Source organism: Punica granatum, chromosome 8 (genome assembly GCF_007655135.1).
Source record: "Punica granatum isolate Tunisia-2019 chromosome 8, ASM765513v2, whole genome shotgun sequence".
In the NCBI taxonomy this organism is placed as follows: domain Eukaryota; kingdom Viridiplantae; phylum Streptophyta; class Magnoliopsida; order Myrtales; family Lythraceae; genus Punica; species Punica granatum.
Genome location: NC_045134.1, coordinates 24,885,482 through 24,902,068, shown reverse-complemented (window position 1 = coordinate 24,902,068; position 16,587 = coordinate 24,885,482). Strand labels below are relative to the sequence as shown.

The window sequence follows — 16,587 nt, the reverse complement described above, 5'->3', positions numbered from 1 at the left end:
TGCTCTGCACAATAAGCAAAACTGATAAACCATTTCTGCTACAAAAGCTGCCCAGTGTGTGTATTGGCGGCAGTCACAATGTGTGGATTGTATTGGTTTAATATATATATATATATTATATTTCACAAGTAGTCATTCCATTGCGTTTTATCCGAGATCGAGAGCAACCAATGGATCGATCTGGAGCATGCCAGAAATCAATTCTTCATCATACGAGGTACTCGGTTTATGCTTTGCAATCTTACAATGTCGCAATATGTATATGGTACGAGCAAATTAAGCAAGCTGCACGCATGTGTAATTGTCCTCTCTCTTTAAATAACTTGTTAATCTCGGTATTGTTCGCAGTGGACTTGACCACATGATTTACCGGAATTACATAGTTAAGGTATGTATAGAACTACCTTAAATATATAGAGAGCTGCTACATGCGGTTATACATATATATCCATGAATCATGAGCTTCCCACTGATAAGAAATCGATGAATGGGACATTGGAAGAATTTCCCCGATGGTGTTGATCGTCATCATCCCTATCGTTATTTTTAGCTGCTTGATCAACCTCTTCCTCCTCCTCTAGGGCCTCGTGAGGTTGACGATAGTCAAGCCTTCTGGTTGGGTCTGTTACCTCACTTCGGGTCGTCGCACCAGAGTCGGAGTTTACATTGAGAAAATCGTAAAACTCAGTCGGCCGATTCTTATCTGCAGATAGTTCAGAAAAAGAAGATCAAATTCATGTTTATTGCAATTAATTAATCCGGTAATTTGCATGAGCCATGCATGAAGAACAACACCTTTAATAATAAATTAATAGCAAGTTAGTAAAACAATAAGAATGATTAAAACTCTCTGCGTCATGTCAAAGAACTCCCCCGAAGATCATATAATATGTGATCAGAATGTAAAAATAATTAAAAGAATTAATTCCTTGATTGAATAAACTAATTATTTGGCGGCGTTCCCTCAATTAGTTAATTTGTTACGTCCACTGTATATTGAAAATTGATTTCACAATGCTTGCAAGTTTCAACCAAATCAGTCAAGTTAGCTAGCTTAGGTGAAAATGATAATAAACATCGAAAATGTACACAAAAGGAGAAGTGAATAATTTATTAGTCATTTTTTTATGTGAGATGACGAGATGTTTTTCTTCTATTGGCTTGAAAAACATTTTGGCTAATCGAGCTTTTAAAAAACTGCCATAGCAAGAAGAAAATAGAAACACGAAAAAAAAAATTTGAATCATAAAAGTTTTCATCACAAATTTATAAATGAAGCTGAAAACTTGATCAAGTCTCTTTTCCTTTTTGAGTGAATATCGAGGTCTCTTTTTTCGATTATCCAAAGTACTTCTTATTACATGATGAGCAAGTCTATTAACCCTAGAATGGAAATCTATTAAAAAAAAAAAAACCTTAGAATGGAAGAACATGTTACGAAATTATGTTTCTAAATTCTAATAACCAAAACTAAAGAGTCAGATTATGTGGATATTGTTCAGAAATTATGTTCAGAAATTTTTTTCAAGCTTGGTTTTCTGAAAATATATTTCGCAGAAAAAAATCGAAAATAAAGTTCTTTTTTAGAACCGGCTCGATCGTCTCCAACACTGCCACATAACACTGCTGATTTCATCTTTGGCTGTTGATCGATGCCGCCTCCATCTATGATCCCACTTACCAATTGATATATTACCAGATTCTGATCACTATTGTCAATTTTAAAACTTCTTCGGAAACAAATTTCTGAAAATCCCTACTAACTAATTAGAAAAAAGCTCTCGTAAGACATTTTAAGAGGAAAAAATTTGAAACAGATCCAAACAATGTCAGTATGTATATCTCTATGGAAGAAGCAAGATATAAATGAAAAAGATACATCTACCCAAAAAAAAAGAGAGAAAATGATACACCATTTCAAGACGATGACAATTACCTTCATGCGTCGACGTTGGCATGAAATTGTTGCTTGGGCAGTTATCAAAGTAGAACTCTTTGGGAAAAATTGGTAGGCTGTTATGCGTGACAAAGGGAACGAATGAAGAAGTGAGGCGGTTTCTGGCCATGCAGCTCATCACCATCTGATCTAGATCCTGCTGCTGATGATAACTATTATAATTACTGGGCACCGCTGAGTTAGACGAGGAGGAGGACTTCCTTTCATTCGTGATTAGTGTGTGGGCGGCTCTCTTCGCATAGAGTCTCGACCTTTCCCTGCTCCTTCGCGCCATTATCACGTGCCAATGGTTCTTCACTGCATTATCAGTTCGACCAGGGAAGAGCCTGGCAATCACGGACCATCGGTTCCCATGGATCCGATGAGAAGCCAAGAGCCGCTCTTCTTCCTCCTCCGTGAAAGGGCTTCTGTTGATCCTCGGGTCTAGTTGATTAAACCACCTTAACCTACAGCTCTTCCCTGGTGAGATAACAACATTATATTAACAATTGATAATTAGCAACAACTAATTATCATTCTAAAAATTCTGATGTCTAAGTTCCAACTGTATTTTAGCTTCGAAGGGCAAATTTTTATGACCTCATCGTCATTGACATATATATTTTTCAGCTACAGCTCTTCCCTGGTGAGATAACAACATTATATTAACAATTGATAATTAGCAACAACTAATTATCATTCTAAACATTCTGACGTCTAAGTTCAAACTGTATTTTAGCTTCGAAGGGCGAATTTTTATGACCTCATCGTCATTGACATATATTTTTTTCAGAACTTGTTTATGATGGCTGTCGGAAGTTTTTTCATATTTTGGATAATAAAATGTCAAGCTTTAGTCTCGCCAATAACCTGGGAACATATTGTAGCCTTACCGAAATTATTGATGAGGAATTACTTAACGAACAATTATCAAGGAATCTCTTGGGAAAAAAATTAAACAGGTATTGTTTAACTTGAAAAGATAAATATATATAAATTAGGTGTCTGAGCAGAAGTTTGTTAAAGTTTTTAAGTCAAATTATCACAAAAAAAATAAATTAGCTGATACAATTTACATATATGTTGTATAATTATTCAATTCTACTTTTATCCCAGAACTTAACTGCATATTAATCCTATCTAAAATTGAGATATATGCAATCAGGTTATTATATGTGTGTGTGTGTGTGTGTGTGTGTGTGTGTATTAAGCCAACACCCCAGGCAGTCTTATAAAATCAGAAAAATTATATAATTTACATACAAAGACACATAAATATATGGAATAACTGCATGTAAGCTAGACATACCTGATCTTCCTTGGAGCTTCTCGGCTATAGCGTTCCAGTTATGAGGTCCATACTGTTCCACCAGCTCCCGGAGCTTCTCGTCTTCCGACGGCCTCCAGTGGCCCCTTGTGCACATCTGCGCTGAGACTGGCTATGGCCTCCCTCTTGCTGTTTGTTTGACAGGTCCTGCAGGAGCCAGAAAAGGCCCGGAACAGAAAAGGGGCAATCCACCCGCAGCTAGCTCCTGCTCGATCAACGCATAATCAAAACCTTTTCGGTATAAGCACCCTTGAACTGCATGTCTAGCATCTGGGGCAGCGACGAAAGATGAGACCCGAGTTAAGCTATGAGATGAAATGAAGAGAAATATGTGTATATATGGGTGAGGAAACCCTAGATTATATGGCTAGGTGAGTTCTTGGAGAGAGAAATGGGTGAATGCAATAAATAAAGAAGACAAGAGAATTGAAGCGACAGATATATAGATGACAATATATAACAGATGAATTGAATATATATGAGGATATATATATATATATTTATATAAAGGAAATGATAAAAAAAAAAGGTTAACTATTTATTTATTATTATTATATTGTTGTGTGATATTGTTGCTAAAATAGATAGATGGTGGAGAAGTGTTTTCCGTTAGGGAGTGGGAGGGTTTGGACAGACCTTTACCAGAGATTGATGCAACGTATTGGCTAACAAACCCCTTTGTAACCCCCTTAGCTATAGCTTATATATGACAAAACCAGATATAATATATATATATATATATATATACACGCACATACACAAACATATTTATACTAACATATGTATGTATATAAGAAATCAATAGATTGATGAGGGTGAGGTTGCTTGTTGGGGTGAATTTTGTTCCCCTCTCAACATCCCTTCCGCAGTTTTCTAACCTACAACCCTCTACCTCTTTATAACGATCCCCTATCTAAATATTAATCAATCAAATCTCGATATCTCTCTCATCGTAATGAATCACTTTTTTCTCCCTATCTCTAATTTCTTAATTATATATATATATATATATATATATTTTCCCTTCATCTTTCAGATCAAATTCAATCAATTCCATATATGTATATAAACATTTTGAACAATTTTTAATTCCACATATGTGTCTATGAACGGTTCGTATTAAACCAACATCATCTCAGTTGAAATGACTTCAATTATACTATATATATATATATATATATATATATATATAAGGGCGAGTCCCCGTAAGTTCGAGCTTCATTTGCCGAAGGAGATATCGACTTATGTTTTGGTTTTGATCGAACGTTTGACCTAAGGAAGAGGAAAATGAATATTAGGGGGCAAATGGGGGTTTATAATTTTAGTTAATATGCTGATTGCTTATTTATATAAATAAATGCGGACGAAAATGGGCTTTTGGTTGGTTACTGTTTGGGAGATGAATTTAGTTTTTTTTTTTTCCGATAATGAGGAGGAATTTAGGTTTCTGATCAAAGTTTCAGACCTAACAAAACAGTTCGTCCGGGAAACCTCAGACCTTTTCGCACGTGGAGGGAAAGACTCTCATAGACTCTTCTTCTTTTGGGAGGAACGCCCCGCACATTCATTCATTCATTCTTCTGTCATCATTTCATCATTAAAGAACAAAGGGGGCACATATGCAGCACGCAATTTCCGTCTTTTGGTTTTATTTTCTCTCTTCTTCTTCTTTTTTTTTTCACTGTAGTCAAACTTCTGGTCTTCTTCTCCAACTAATTACTCACGTGTGAACAAAATCAAGAATTAATGTCAGTCCAAAGAAAGGCCAAGCTATATTCTTCTTCAAAAATAACGGAAAAATAAAAAAACGGACGCTATGTCAATCATCAATCAGCTGTTAGCTAGGACTTTGAAATGCTAGCTGGTTACACACGAAAAAGGGAAACGAGCCGGATTAACCGAGACTACATATGGGTTGTTCAAATTAATTGATGGATCAAGCACAACTAACTCAAGCTTTTATATGTGGACGTTTGCTAACGCGCGGTGACACAAGATTTCTCGCACAAGCAGATTGGGTTCTAAGCACAGGTATCATATCATGCTCGTCCCATGTGTTGGTCCAAGTCTACATATATGCACGTTGTTGGACAATTGACATCTGGTTCCCTCCCCTTTGCTTTACATTCCAACACCCCGCGTTGAACCAATGTTATGATCACAAATGGAAGACGACTCCTTCAAACGTACATAGACACAGTTTGACGATTACACATTAAACATATCAACATTCATAACCAGAAACGGTATATGCACCACGAGATTAACCTGCTATTACGATCCGAAACCGAGATCGTGTAAGATGAGCATATCGAAATCCGATTATTAGTAATAAATAATAATAGTATTTGGATGCGAGGGAGGGAGGGAGGGGGGGAGAATTTGACCGTTGGTGGCCTACCACTGTCTAAGTTGGGGGTGAGGGGAGAGGGGGAGAGAGAGAGAGAGAATTGCTTATTTAGAAAGTTTACAGTTACCAAATTGGAGAATAACATAAGCCCGTCGTGTCGTCTCCATATTTCCTGTCTTTCACCAACAAATGTCTGCAGCAGGGAAAATTGGTTACTGTCAGCTAACTTAACTCAACCGTTTTCCTTTTCCCCTTCCCCTTCCCTTCATCTTTTAACAAATTGGCCCCCCAACCGTTTCTTAACTGTAAACAAACCACACGCCCACTTTTCTCTCTCTCCCCCCTCAAAGACCACATCAAAACATTCCCCATTCCTTGGAATGGCATCGCATCGCGGGCCCATAACCTCTCTCTCTCCCTGATGATCCTCGATCTCCTTCCACCTTTCCATGAAAAAAATGAAAATTCTCGAGCCCTCTGTGCGAGGTTGGCCCTGCACTGGTGGATTTCAGAGTTCAGACGTTGGTAACCCGGCTGAAATTATAATTTGAGTCATCAGAGATACGCTGCATAGAGAATCGGCAGAGTTAATATTGTTGATCATATAATATGACAGATGTATCGGCTGAATAAAGTATGTTGATAAGGAGTTTTACCCGACAGTATACTGCTGTTTTGTGCGCGATACAAAACTCTTCCTGTCCATCGACTGTTCACCAGTTTCACCTACTTCTGTTGTTCAATCACTGGTCTACTGATTTAATCTCCCGATCCGGCATAAGTTAAGGCATCAGCTGGTTCTGCTCGTACAGCGACTTATTAGTCTTCTTCCACTTGCAAGCAAACAAGAATCCACAGAAATTATCATATTTTTATCCTCTATTTTGGCAGTCTGCCCTATCCATAACTTGAAACCCTGAATTAGCACAAAAAATTAGTGTCATAACCGGCAAGTACTTCATGCTTCGTATATGTGTACCTCAAGGCTGGTCACCAAAACACACCCTGCAGCAAAGATATTGGCCATCTGTCACTTCATTAGTCAAATAAATAATTAAAGAGAAAAATTTCAGCTGTATATTATATGACATCAGATCAGCATAAATCATTGAGGGGATTTTGGTTTTCCTTCGGGATCAGGACACAATGTTGTTATGGCACATCTAAATAGAGGAAGACTAGATTTGAAGTAATCCATAACTGTAGTAGCATATGACTAATTAAACATGTCTGACAACGACTGAGAATCCATGGCGAAAATTGCTCGAGCAGAGGGCTGCTGTTCTCTGCTTCAAGCATGAGCAACAGCCTGATCAACACCCTATATACGTCCCTTGTTTCATACCAGTTGATTTGACCCGAGGAGATTTATCAGGGAGAAATGGTTTCTGGGTCTAGAAGTAATCTCAACTTCTTATCTGTAATCTGCCGAAAGCTAAAAAGGCATGGGACGGGCTGTTAGGGATCTACTCACCCAATAAGTCTACCCACCAAGTGACTTTAGCATCCCTTCCAATTTTTTCTTCTCTGTGTGAAATCTGATTAATACAATAAATGCACAAATTTTGAGCTTATCCTATAAATGTAAAAGTCCGTGTTTGAACTCACCCATTTTCTTGGCTCCAACAGCAACAGAAGCTGTATGAAGAGCTACCTTTAAACTTATTATGAGGTACTAATCAGACGGGAAAAGAAAAAAAAAGACGCATATGACCTATTGAGTGCAACTTACTTATGATAATATATGGATATATATTAGGTAACAGAAAAAGATGCAAAAGTCACTATTGTTCATTACTTTAAATATAGATTTGTATACTGACCTTGATGGAAATATAACATCTTCTCAGTATGTCAAAGTAAATATGCTCACCTTTCAGTACATGGCTTCGGGATTAATATAGAATGTCTTTTTCCTTTGCCCCCTTTCTTTTCACTTCTAACAGGACGCAATGCCTTTGTAAACGGTGTTGCATAGTGAGTTGAAGTTGCCACATAGAATTCCTATTGAATTTTGATATCGATGTCCCAAAGAAAAAAGTGCCTGTAGAAATCATGAAAATTTCGATGAATTAATAATATACGGACCTGCCACTGACAAATTGGACATACAGTTGAAGAAATCTTTTTCACAGTAGGAGATCTATCAATAGCACGAAGAACAGGTGCACTAAAATGCCATTTCTTTCGGCTCAAGTGTAGATATTGACGCAATATTCATTAGTCCAACATGATCACAACATCTTGTCGCATTTAAGACTTTCCGATAAAGAAGTGTATATCTTTATAACAACCCTCTCAATTAGCATCATGGAAAAATAATGCGCATACGGTATCTTCAAAATTACTCAAAGGCGTCGGCAGAATCTCAGAACGAAATTCCACTATAATGACGATGCATTCATATCATAATCAACTGCCAATTTCCGAATTATGAGCTCCAATTGCAGGTGCCACGGTGTATTCCACCCAAGCGAGAAATGATTACAAAGCATATACGTGTAGATGAAGGAACATCAGCACTGTCAATCTTCTCGCTGTATCCAATTAATTTACATGAGATGAGTCAAAAGCCAATGATACTCACTAGTGGGGGAAAAGATACTAGCTGCAAGTGATCTAGCGACAGATTAGCCATCACGTATTCAGAAATTACTTGGATTTTACAGCCACTTATTGTCCTTATTTCCCCATCAGATCTGTGAGAAATTTATAACCCGTGACATGTTACCTTAAACTGGTATGCCACTGCATGATGAAGCAACAGCTTCATTTTAGCTTCCTGCATGTTAATAAGCTACTCATAGCAGGGAAATGGCCATCTTTATATTCACCTAAAACCTTGATAGAGAACAGCAAGGGGGTACAAAGGTCAAACATAAAGTAACAAAGTGATGTCGGCATATAGATATGGAATAAACGAATATTTGCAATGAAGGAAAAGCGTAAAGATGTTAACAAATCCACAGTTTGAATGGCTCAACACGTTTTAGGTGTTGGTGTAGAAAAAATAAATTTTAGGAGTGAGTCGGTGGACAAAATGAATGCATGACATTCGGTAGTAACTGGATGAGACTGATACTAGGAAGATTATAAGCTGCTTTTCAGAAAATGTGGGAAATCGTATGGATAACGCAAGTGAAAGTTGAAGATTTATTGAATTGAAGTATGTAAATCCTCTCCTTTAACTGTATAAGTGCAACAATGGGTTAAATAGGACATCTGGAAACATATTAATTTTATCTCATACATGAAAATAACTGCTATGCCGAACGGACGAACATGACATTCCATGTGCAAAATCAGACCTCACAACGAATTGAGAAGCCTATACGACTGCCAACACGAATTGTCCCCTTGAATTCAAGCTAACAATTATGAATAATCATTTCCCAACTTAATTTTTCAACTGAACTGAAATCTGATCTATAGCAAGAAAAGAAGAGATGGCATAATTCTCAGTTGATGATTAAAGAACATAAGAAAAGAAAAAAACTACATTACGTATCCCATTTAATAAAGTTTCCACATATTACTCCAAAAGCGAATGAATAAAGTACAGATATGCTGCTATCTGATAATCCAAAAGAGAGATTACATTTCATACGCCAGCAAATGTACCAGCAAACAGAAAGCGAGAAATAATTGCACAGTTTAATTGAAGGCAAGAGGTATACCGTAGAAGAGATTCTCGATCGGGATCATTGAGAAACTCGAACATTAATCTGATGCAGCCAGCCATTTCATCGAGACAGCTGTCACCGAAGTCGCTGTCAGAACAAAAATTGAAAAAGGCGACAACCGAGTGTTAGCCCCAAGCGTCATACCACCACCTTCAACAAAATACTAGTACGAACAACGAGTCCGCAAACAAATCAGCTCCATCAACTTTGCAAACTCAATTATCAATTGTGGCAACTTCACATAAGAAACAGATTGCAAATGGTTCAAATTTTCAGTAACTTCTTCTCGATCTTAATAGAGAAATTAGCGCCCGATAAATCTCACCACGATTGCATGATGCCGCCATCACTGAAGCAAAACCTAGATCGATGGCAATGTATCATATGCAATTCAGCACAATTTGAACTCCTGTTGGAGTAAATCATCCGCAAATGGAATCTAAAGATTTAACAGGATCAACTCGTTCCAACAAAACAATCGCCAGACGGAGATTTGAACAGATCGCTGGAGAAAGTGAGTCAATAGATTACCGCAACATCTCCGGCCGACATAAACTCGACGCACATTGTGCTGCTCCATGACTGGCGGAGCTTGTCCGTCTATCTGCCGCCATTCGCGCTTCTCCAGAGCTCTCTCGCACACACTCACCCAGGACAAAGCGATGGCTTAAAACGGAAAATTTTTGCCGCGACGTTTCGCTGATTGATTTCGCACACTTTTATGAGTAGGGCTCGTTACTGAGAAGCCCACGGCACTCTCGGGCTGAGGCCGGGCCTGTTTGTCAGAGTGGGCTCATGCCGGGCCGATGTTGGGCCTGCTTCGGGCCGAGGACCAGAATTGCCTGAGACAAAACAGTCAATATAACCATGGGACAATCTATTCTAACTCTCCAGGCAATGTTCATCTAACTAGTGCAATCTAAACGGTGATTCCTGGAATACTCAGCTCATCCGGTAATCATGACGATCATTCCGTAGCAGATCTAAACTCTCTCAGGAGTCGATATCTAAGTCACCAGCGACAGACAGGCCAGCTAGCATTAAGTCGATCCCGAATATGTTAGACGAACCATCAACACGAGTTTAGCATGATAATAACTCCACAAGGTTTCTAAGCCGAAAGGTTGGGGGATATTTGGAATTATCTCACATTCAGTTCACTACCAGAAATCTGTAAATCCGGTTATAGCATGTTAAACCAGAAATAGAATTTGACACGCATCGAATCTTCCGGTAAAAACTAACAATGAGCTCGGCATTCAACTATCCGAATCATGGATCAAATGTCCAATATTGATCGTGCCTCTCGGGTAAAAGAGGAGAGCCGAATGAGGCAGCCTGCAGCAAAACTATGTCCTCTTCGCCTCTTGTAGAGCGTTCTCATTACACAAGAAAAACACTTCTCTTTCCATTCCGAAAAACACAGGAATTCCCTGACTCTAATGTCGCCAAGCGAACTGCATGAGATGAATAAAACAGACTACTTCCAATTATCTGTTAAAGGTGCACTCATACCATACCCTTACTCGAAACACCGGATGTAAAGTTGGCCTTGTCAAGAAATTGTCCGCTCCAACCTCTTCTTGCCTGAAATCCAAAACATCATCAGATGAACGGCTTTGAACTGAAAGTTCCAATGAAAGTTACTGATTCATGCAAGATCAATTCAGGTTTGCTTTCTCATGAAATCTGTTTGCCTAAGATCAGAATGAGTCAATTTCGAATCCAGGTCGCCTAAGGTAATTACAGATACGCGTCAATTCACGTTTCGGGTCTCTGAAGTTTTTATCACTATCACAAACAGAAATTTGGCTAAGATTTGAATTTGAGGGAAGCTTATGACTAATCAACATATGCTCGTTTATTTCTTTAATGAAAACCAAGAGACGACAATAAACTGTCCGTGCCATGAATTCTTTCGACATACCACACAGATGGATTAGTTTAATTCTGCCGGCTGACAATTGAAACTGCATAAGATGTAATAAGTTAGACAATGTTTGTAACAGGTTGTGCAGTCTCGTGAAAAGAGTACGAGCAATGACAGGATACCTTGCCTTTCTGGGAATTCAATAGACAGTCTCAGAATGGGAATGTCTAAAGTGGTTGAGGAGATCTTGTTGTTAATAGCTAGGCTGAGATGAGATCAAGTTCCTACTTCCCTCTCAAACTCGTGCTCTTCCTCTTCTGATTCATTGCGAATCGCCTCGCCATAGCAGGATTATAGAACTTCCTCATATGCTCCGAGAGCCGGTGAATGGCCTGAAGATTGCCTATCACAGAGAGCTCCATCATAAAAGAATCGAATGTCCGGTAAGGCAATTTCATCCCTCTGCTTATAACCTCGTCCAAAAGGAAGCATGCCTCCTCCACCTTATTGCACCCAAAAAGCCCATCAATCATCACACAATAAGTTTCAGGATCTCGTTCACAGCCCCTCTTCTCCATCTCGCCCCAAGCCTCAAATGCCCCCTCGGGTTCATTCATTTTGAAAAACATCTCCATCAGCATATTGAATGTCTGAACACTGGGCATGCAGCCTGATTTGATCATTTTATCATAAAGCCTAAGTGCCTCATCGCTCTTCTTGCTCTCACAGAGGACCTTGAGGAAGCAATTATAAGTGACTATGTCCGGAGGGTACCCATTCTTCGCCATTTCCTCAAGGAATCTATACGCGTCCTCTACTTTACCCGCCGAGCACATTCCTTCTATCACTTCCTTGTACGTTGAAACATCAGGGAGGGTCCCGCTGCTTATCATGTCCCTCAGAAACCTGAACCAATCCTCCTTCCGGTCATTCTGTGCAAGGGCGACAATCATGATCGCATAAGTCCTTGCAGTCGGAGAGGACATAGTGGAGCCCTTATTCTGCATGAACTCAAAGAGCTCCACTGCCTCATCCACCATCCCCGTCTTACAAAAAGTATCAATCGCAGTATTGTATGTAAAATTATCAGGCTTGAGGCCCATGTCGATCATTTCCTCCAGGACTCTCATCCCCCGTGTCGGATTTCTCACCCGACACCACCCGAAGAACAGCACATTGTACGTGTTCGAGTCGGGCTTGACCTTCGCCTTAACTCTCCTCAGCAACTCTTCAGCCTCCTCGACTAAACTACACTTGCACAGAGCATCTAATAGCAAGTTAAAAGCGTTGATCTCGGGCTGAGTTTTCACCCTTATCCTCTTCTTCTTCGCGAACTTCTGAAGATGGGTGAGGTGCTTCTCGGTGTAACTCCTCATCATCCCCAGGAGGGTCTCGACGGGGACCGCCCTCTTCCCACTCCTCTTCACATAATCGAGCACATCGCACACGATCCGGAACTGCTTCGCCTTGTACTTCGTGCTCGACAGTATGTCGATCATCTCGTTGTAGGCTTTAGGCTCATGCTCGTAGAACTCCCGCCGCCCCGCCCAAGTGAAGAACCTGAAGGCCGTCTTCTCCTCGAAGTGGAGCCTCCGGAGCACCTCGAGCACCAGCTCGGTGCTCAAACCGACCTCGGCCCGATCGAGGGCGCTCTCCATGGGATCGTGAGGGCGGGAGTTGTCCATGACAGTCTTGAACAACTTGTCGGCGTCTCCATAGAAACGCTCGCCGGGCACATCCCGACTATCGGAATCGGGCCTTGTTAGGCTCAACTGAACTGTTTCTGAGCAAAACGGCCGACAACGAAATGGGTCAAATCTACTGCTCGAGCTTGCTGGGAAGCCGAGAATTCGACGATTCGAAGACGAGCCGGAAGTTGTGACATGAGAGATTGATCTTAGACTCAGAGTATAGCCGGAATTGCTTCTGCAGATGGGATTGTACCGTCTGCAGATGAATCGGCAGAGTTTCCTCATGGCCATGAGATTGGATTAAACCGTCGTTGCATTACGATAGCAGAGCAGGGGGGAGGAAGAACCTGATGGGTGAGCTGTGCACGGTTCGATACCCTCGTTCGTTGCTTCTTCCTCGACGGCGAGCGACCGGAGTTTTCGCTCCGGCGGAAATGGAGAAGCGGCAGAGGCTTTTGCAGACGGCGGGGGCACTGTTGAGATGTTTCCATGCACCCGGGTACATATAGACCCAGTCTAATGCATGGGGACCCACAAGCCCAGATCTGTGAGCACCCGGAGCATGGAGATTATTAGAATGATGAAGGATGAAATTAAATGGGCCGAGCTTGAGGCCCAGTCTTGTACAACCGAAACCTGCTAAATGGATTGGGGGAGAAAATAGTAATACTAAAAAGTTTCACTCCTTAATGATAATTGTTCCACTGTATAATTCTCTCTTTTTTATTGTATACGTATCATTTAAAGATCGAGTTTTATATAGTTATTTAATTGTGTATTACTCACCCAATATTTTATAGGACTGGAGAGTGCAGTGATGCGTACGATGTTCATTGTTATCAAAATCGGATCGACCGGTTCGATCAGTTGGATCGGGAACCGACATCACGTCCGAATCGATTCACTTGAAAATTCAAATTGCAGATTTGAACCGCTTGACCTATTAAACCGGCCGATTTTGAGCAAAATTCCATTGAATCGATCGATTTTATGGGTTTTTTTATTTAGTGTAAAAATTATTTGGTTGTGTAAGGATTTAAACTAATGATCTCTTATTTCCCATACTAGCGTACTACTAATTAAGCCACCACTACTTTCTTATTCTTTATACTATACTTTTAAATACTTATTAAAATTCAATATTTATTTTGAACTAAAAAATATTAAAAATATAGATATTTTCTTACACTATTATTATATTTTTTTGAAATTATCATACTTCTATTTTAATTTTCATAATTTTTTAATAATATAAATATTTATTTTATTTTAATTAAAAGTGCAATCCGATCTATCTAACCTCTGATTGGACCATAAATTCGTAAATTCATATCCTTTTCAGTTCAACATCCGATCCAATTCCGATAACACCGGAATCTTTACTTCTACTTAGACTAGTGCTTGGTCGTCTCTGCAAGTCAACCTTCTATCTCTTCATCATCTTTCCCAACACTCTTTTATTATCCGCAGGGATCTTTCCATTCATCAGAGTTCTTGAGAGGGAAGATTTTTTTGGGAGATTGGGAGGATGCAGAGCTATTCCAAAACCATCAAGCACTTCAGCCATTCACACTCCCTGGACCTTGGGTACACGGCCCCCCGGAACAGTGCCGACTCGCCACCGTTGTGCCCGGCCGCCAAGACCGAGGCTTTGGGGTGGACCTACGTGTGCCGCGGGTGCTGCAACTTCTCCATCCACGCGTGGTGCGCTGCCCTCCCTCGGGCCATCACCCACACCCCCCCACACTTTCACTCGTGCCACCAACTGAAGCTCCTCCCTGCTCCGGCCCACCCGAGCGGCTTCTTTAAATGCGACGGCTGTGGCCATCATGGGGATGGATTCAGCTATCGCTGCACCACTGCTGGCAGCGACTTTGACCTCCACGTTGTCTGTGCCACCAAGCCGCTCAAGGACACCCACCGCTCCCACCTGCACGAGCTCAGCCTCACCTTCAGCCCTCCCTACAATGATAGAGCCTTCTCCTGCGACTTACGTGGAGCTGCCGGGTCGAACCACTGGCTATACCGGTGTGGCTCGTGCAATTTCACGCCCATTGAGGCTGCGTGACCGGTGTAAACGAGTCGGCTAATTTATCTCCTTCTTGGCCTTGGGCCAGGCAGGGTTTTATGGTTCCAGCAGGAGTAGGGGCAAGTCCGAATATCGTCCTTGGACAGCATGGAACTGGGCTGGGAAGGATAAACTATCCTCAGCCTCCGCCCGCAACGATGTTTCGGGGTCGTCTGATGGCGGCAGCTGCTGAGGGCTTTATGCAAGGCACCGCCCAGCGGGTTGCCCAGTGCTTGCAGCAGAATATGACAGGCAGCGACAGTGGTGCCGGTACCCGTGGCAGCACCGATACAGGTGATACCTTTCCCATCTTTGATATATTGTAAATGGAAGATGGAAAAAAAATTGGTTTGATGCACTTCATCATCAGTTTAAAATTGGCGACCGATGACAATATCTACGACATACTCGAAGCAGAACCTCGCCTCGCCTCGCGCTATAGGACGGCTCACCTCGTGTTGAAGAAGATCCTGTAAGGCCTACCCGCTACTTAATTACATATAGAGATCACGACTATCAACAGTGACAAATCGGCTGAGTCGATCTGATAAATCAGATTAGTGCTACTCATACCGACTGCTCTACGGTCACGCATTCTATGATTTAGATAGATGCAGTGTGAGGGAAGCTGTCTCTAAACCACGGTTATGCTACGACAGATCACAATACTGCCAGTTTTACATATCAAACATTCCATAAAAGTAGAACAGAGTGAAGCATGTAGCATCGTAGTGTACCGCCCTTCATGTTCGTAGATTGCTCAGTTTGTAGTGTTGCCCTTTGTGTTTCTTGTCAACTGCAATGGATTTGATCTTTTCTTGGCTGGAACTATGTGAGTCGCTGCCCCGCCTATACAGTCGGCTGCCCTTTTCTCTTTTAGGCGTTTTGGTTGGCTATGAGCTTTCCCATTCTGACGAGCTCACCGGCATGTACAACTGCTAATTTTTATGTCGGGAAATATTTGGGACTAAGTCATAATCAGCTTACTTTCCTCGCAAGAAAGCTCATAACTAAATCATCATCTATCTAAGAACAAAAATGTCGAAACATATATAACCCCGTACCTTATGTTAATATTACCTTGAAGTTCGAACGAGTAATTTACTTATAGAGAAGTTCCGCAAAATTAAGCGTCTTTCCATCTCGCTGCGAATTAGAAATAGAATCTCATTGAAAATTCAAGACCTTCTTAAGCTTAAGAAGTTAATATTTCACGATAGTCAAATTAAATCTCATATGTTGATCACGATTTTGATTGTTTCCGAGCTCTTGCTATGGAACCGGTTAGAACCTTCTCTATCGAAAGTGGCATTCCGAATTCGAGCAGTGAAATGGACTAGTTTCGTGACATCCCCACGCTGCAGTATTGTTCGATAATGGCCTATCTCCTTAGTATATATTTGGTCTCCGGGATTGATATAATTTTATTAATTTTCTTATAATTTTATTTTCCTCCTTTCTCTCTGTGCGTGTCTGTGACTGTCCACACCGATGGCCGCCTGCTGAAGATTAGGGATGGCAACGGTGCAAGAAGAAAACCGAATCCGCGGATAACCGCACCGCATAACCGCATCAAATGGTTATGATGCGATTATGATTTTTTATTTGAAAAACCGTCGCGCCGCAGTACGGTTATGGTGTTTTACGGAAAAAACCGCGGGT

At 40.8% G+C, this 16,587-nt stretch overlaps 3 protein-coding genes across 18 annotated transcripts; 1 reads left to right on the top strand and 2 right to left on the bottom strand.

Moving 5' to 3' along the window:
* Nucleotides 1-292: 292 nt before the first annotated feature.
* On the bottom strand, nt 293-3,705 carry LOC116187037 (transcription factor MYB54). Its single transcript, XM_031515616.1, has 3 exons — nt 3,246-3,705; nt 1,937-2,416; nt 293-703 (listed from the first exon to the last, which is right to left on the bottom strand). The coding sequence occupies exons 1-3, from the start codon at nt 3,358-3,360 to the stop codon at nt 456-458; spliced, it is 843 nt and encodes a 280-aa protein (XP_031371476.1). The 5' UTR covers nt 3,361-3,705; the 3' UTR covers nt 293-455.
* A 1,991-nt stretch (nt 3,706-5,696) lies between these two features.
* On the bottom strand, nt 5,697-13,438 carry LOC116187408 (pentatricopeptide repeat-containing protein At1g73400, mitochondrial). Of its 16 annotated transcripts, none has more exons than XM_031516082.1 (9): nt 13,205-13,436; nt 11,349-13,113; nt 10,817-10,883; nt 9,828-10,138; nt 9,291-9,383; nt 8,345-8,454; nt 7,487-7,657; nt 6,270-6,618; nt 5,697-6,179 (listed from the first exon to the last, which is right to left on the bottom strand). In XM_031516082.1, exons 1-2 carry the CDS (start codon nt 13,360-13,362, stop codon nt 11,451-11,453), a joined length of 1,821 nt encoding a protein of 606 aa, XP_031371942.1. In that variant the 5' UTR covers nt 13,363-13,436; the 3' UTR covers nt 5,697-6,179; nt 6,270-6,618; nt 7,487-7,657; nt 8,345-8,454; nt 9,291-9,383; nt 9,828-10,138; nt 10,817-10,883; nt 11,349-11,450. The 16 variants fall into 16 exon arrangements, with proteins under 16 accessions (XP_031371942.1, XP_031371947.1, XP_031371949.1 ...); XM_031516087.1 differs by having other exon boundaries at nt 8,345-8,447; XM_031516089.1 differs by having other exon boundaries at nt 8,345-8,395.
* An 838-nt stretch (nt 13,439-14,276) lies between these two features.
* On the top strand, nt 14,277-15,902 carry LOC116187515. Its single transcript, XM_031516259.1, has one exon. The coding sequence runs from the start codon at nt 14,386-14,388 to the stop codon at nt 14,923-14,925; it is 540 nt and encodes a 179-aa protein (XP_031372119.1). The 5' UTR covers nt 14,277-14,385; the 3' UTR covers nt 14,926-15,902.
* The last annotated feature ends 685 nt before the right edge of the window (nt 15,903-16,587 follow it).

Bases quoted from the DNA above. Each gene is read 5' to 3' on its own strand.
- LOC116187037 (XM_031515616.1), bottom strand. From the start codon at position 3,360: ATGTGCACAAGGGGCCACTGGAGGCCGTCGGAAGACGAGAAGCTCCGG. The intron at 2,417-3,245 runs GTATGTCTAGCT...TTATCTCACCAG, and splicing joins GAAGCTCCAAGGAAGATCAG to GGAAGAGCTGTAGGTTAAGG. The intron at 704-1,936 runs GTAATTGTCATC...AACTATCTGCAG, and splicing joins GCCAACGTCGACGCATGAAG to ATAAGAATCGGCCGACTGAG.
- LOC116187408 (XM_031516090.1), bottom strand. From the start codon at position 13,362: ATGTACCCGGGTGCATGGAAACATCTCAACAGTGCCCCCGCCGTCTGC. The intron at 13,114-13,204 runs GTTCTTCCTCCC...ATTCATCTGCAG, and splicing joins GTGCACAGCTCACCCATCAG to ACGGTACAATCCCATCTGCA.
- LOC116187515 (XM_031516259.1), top strand. From the start codon at position 14,386: ATGCAGAGCTATTCCAAAACCATCAAGCACTTCAGCCATTCACACTCC.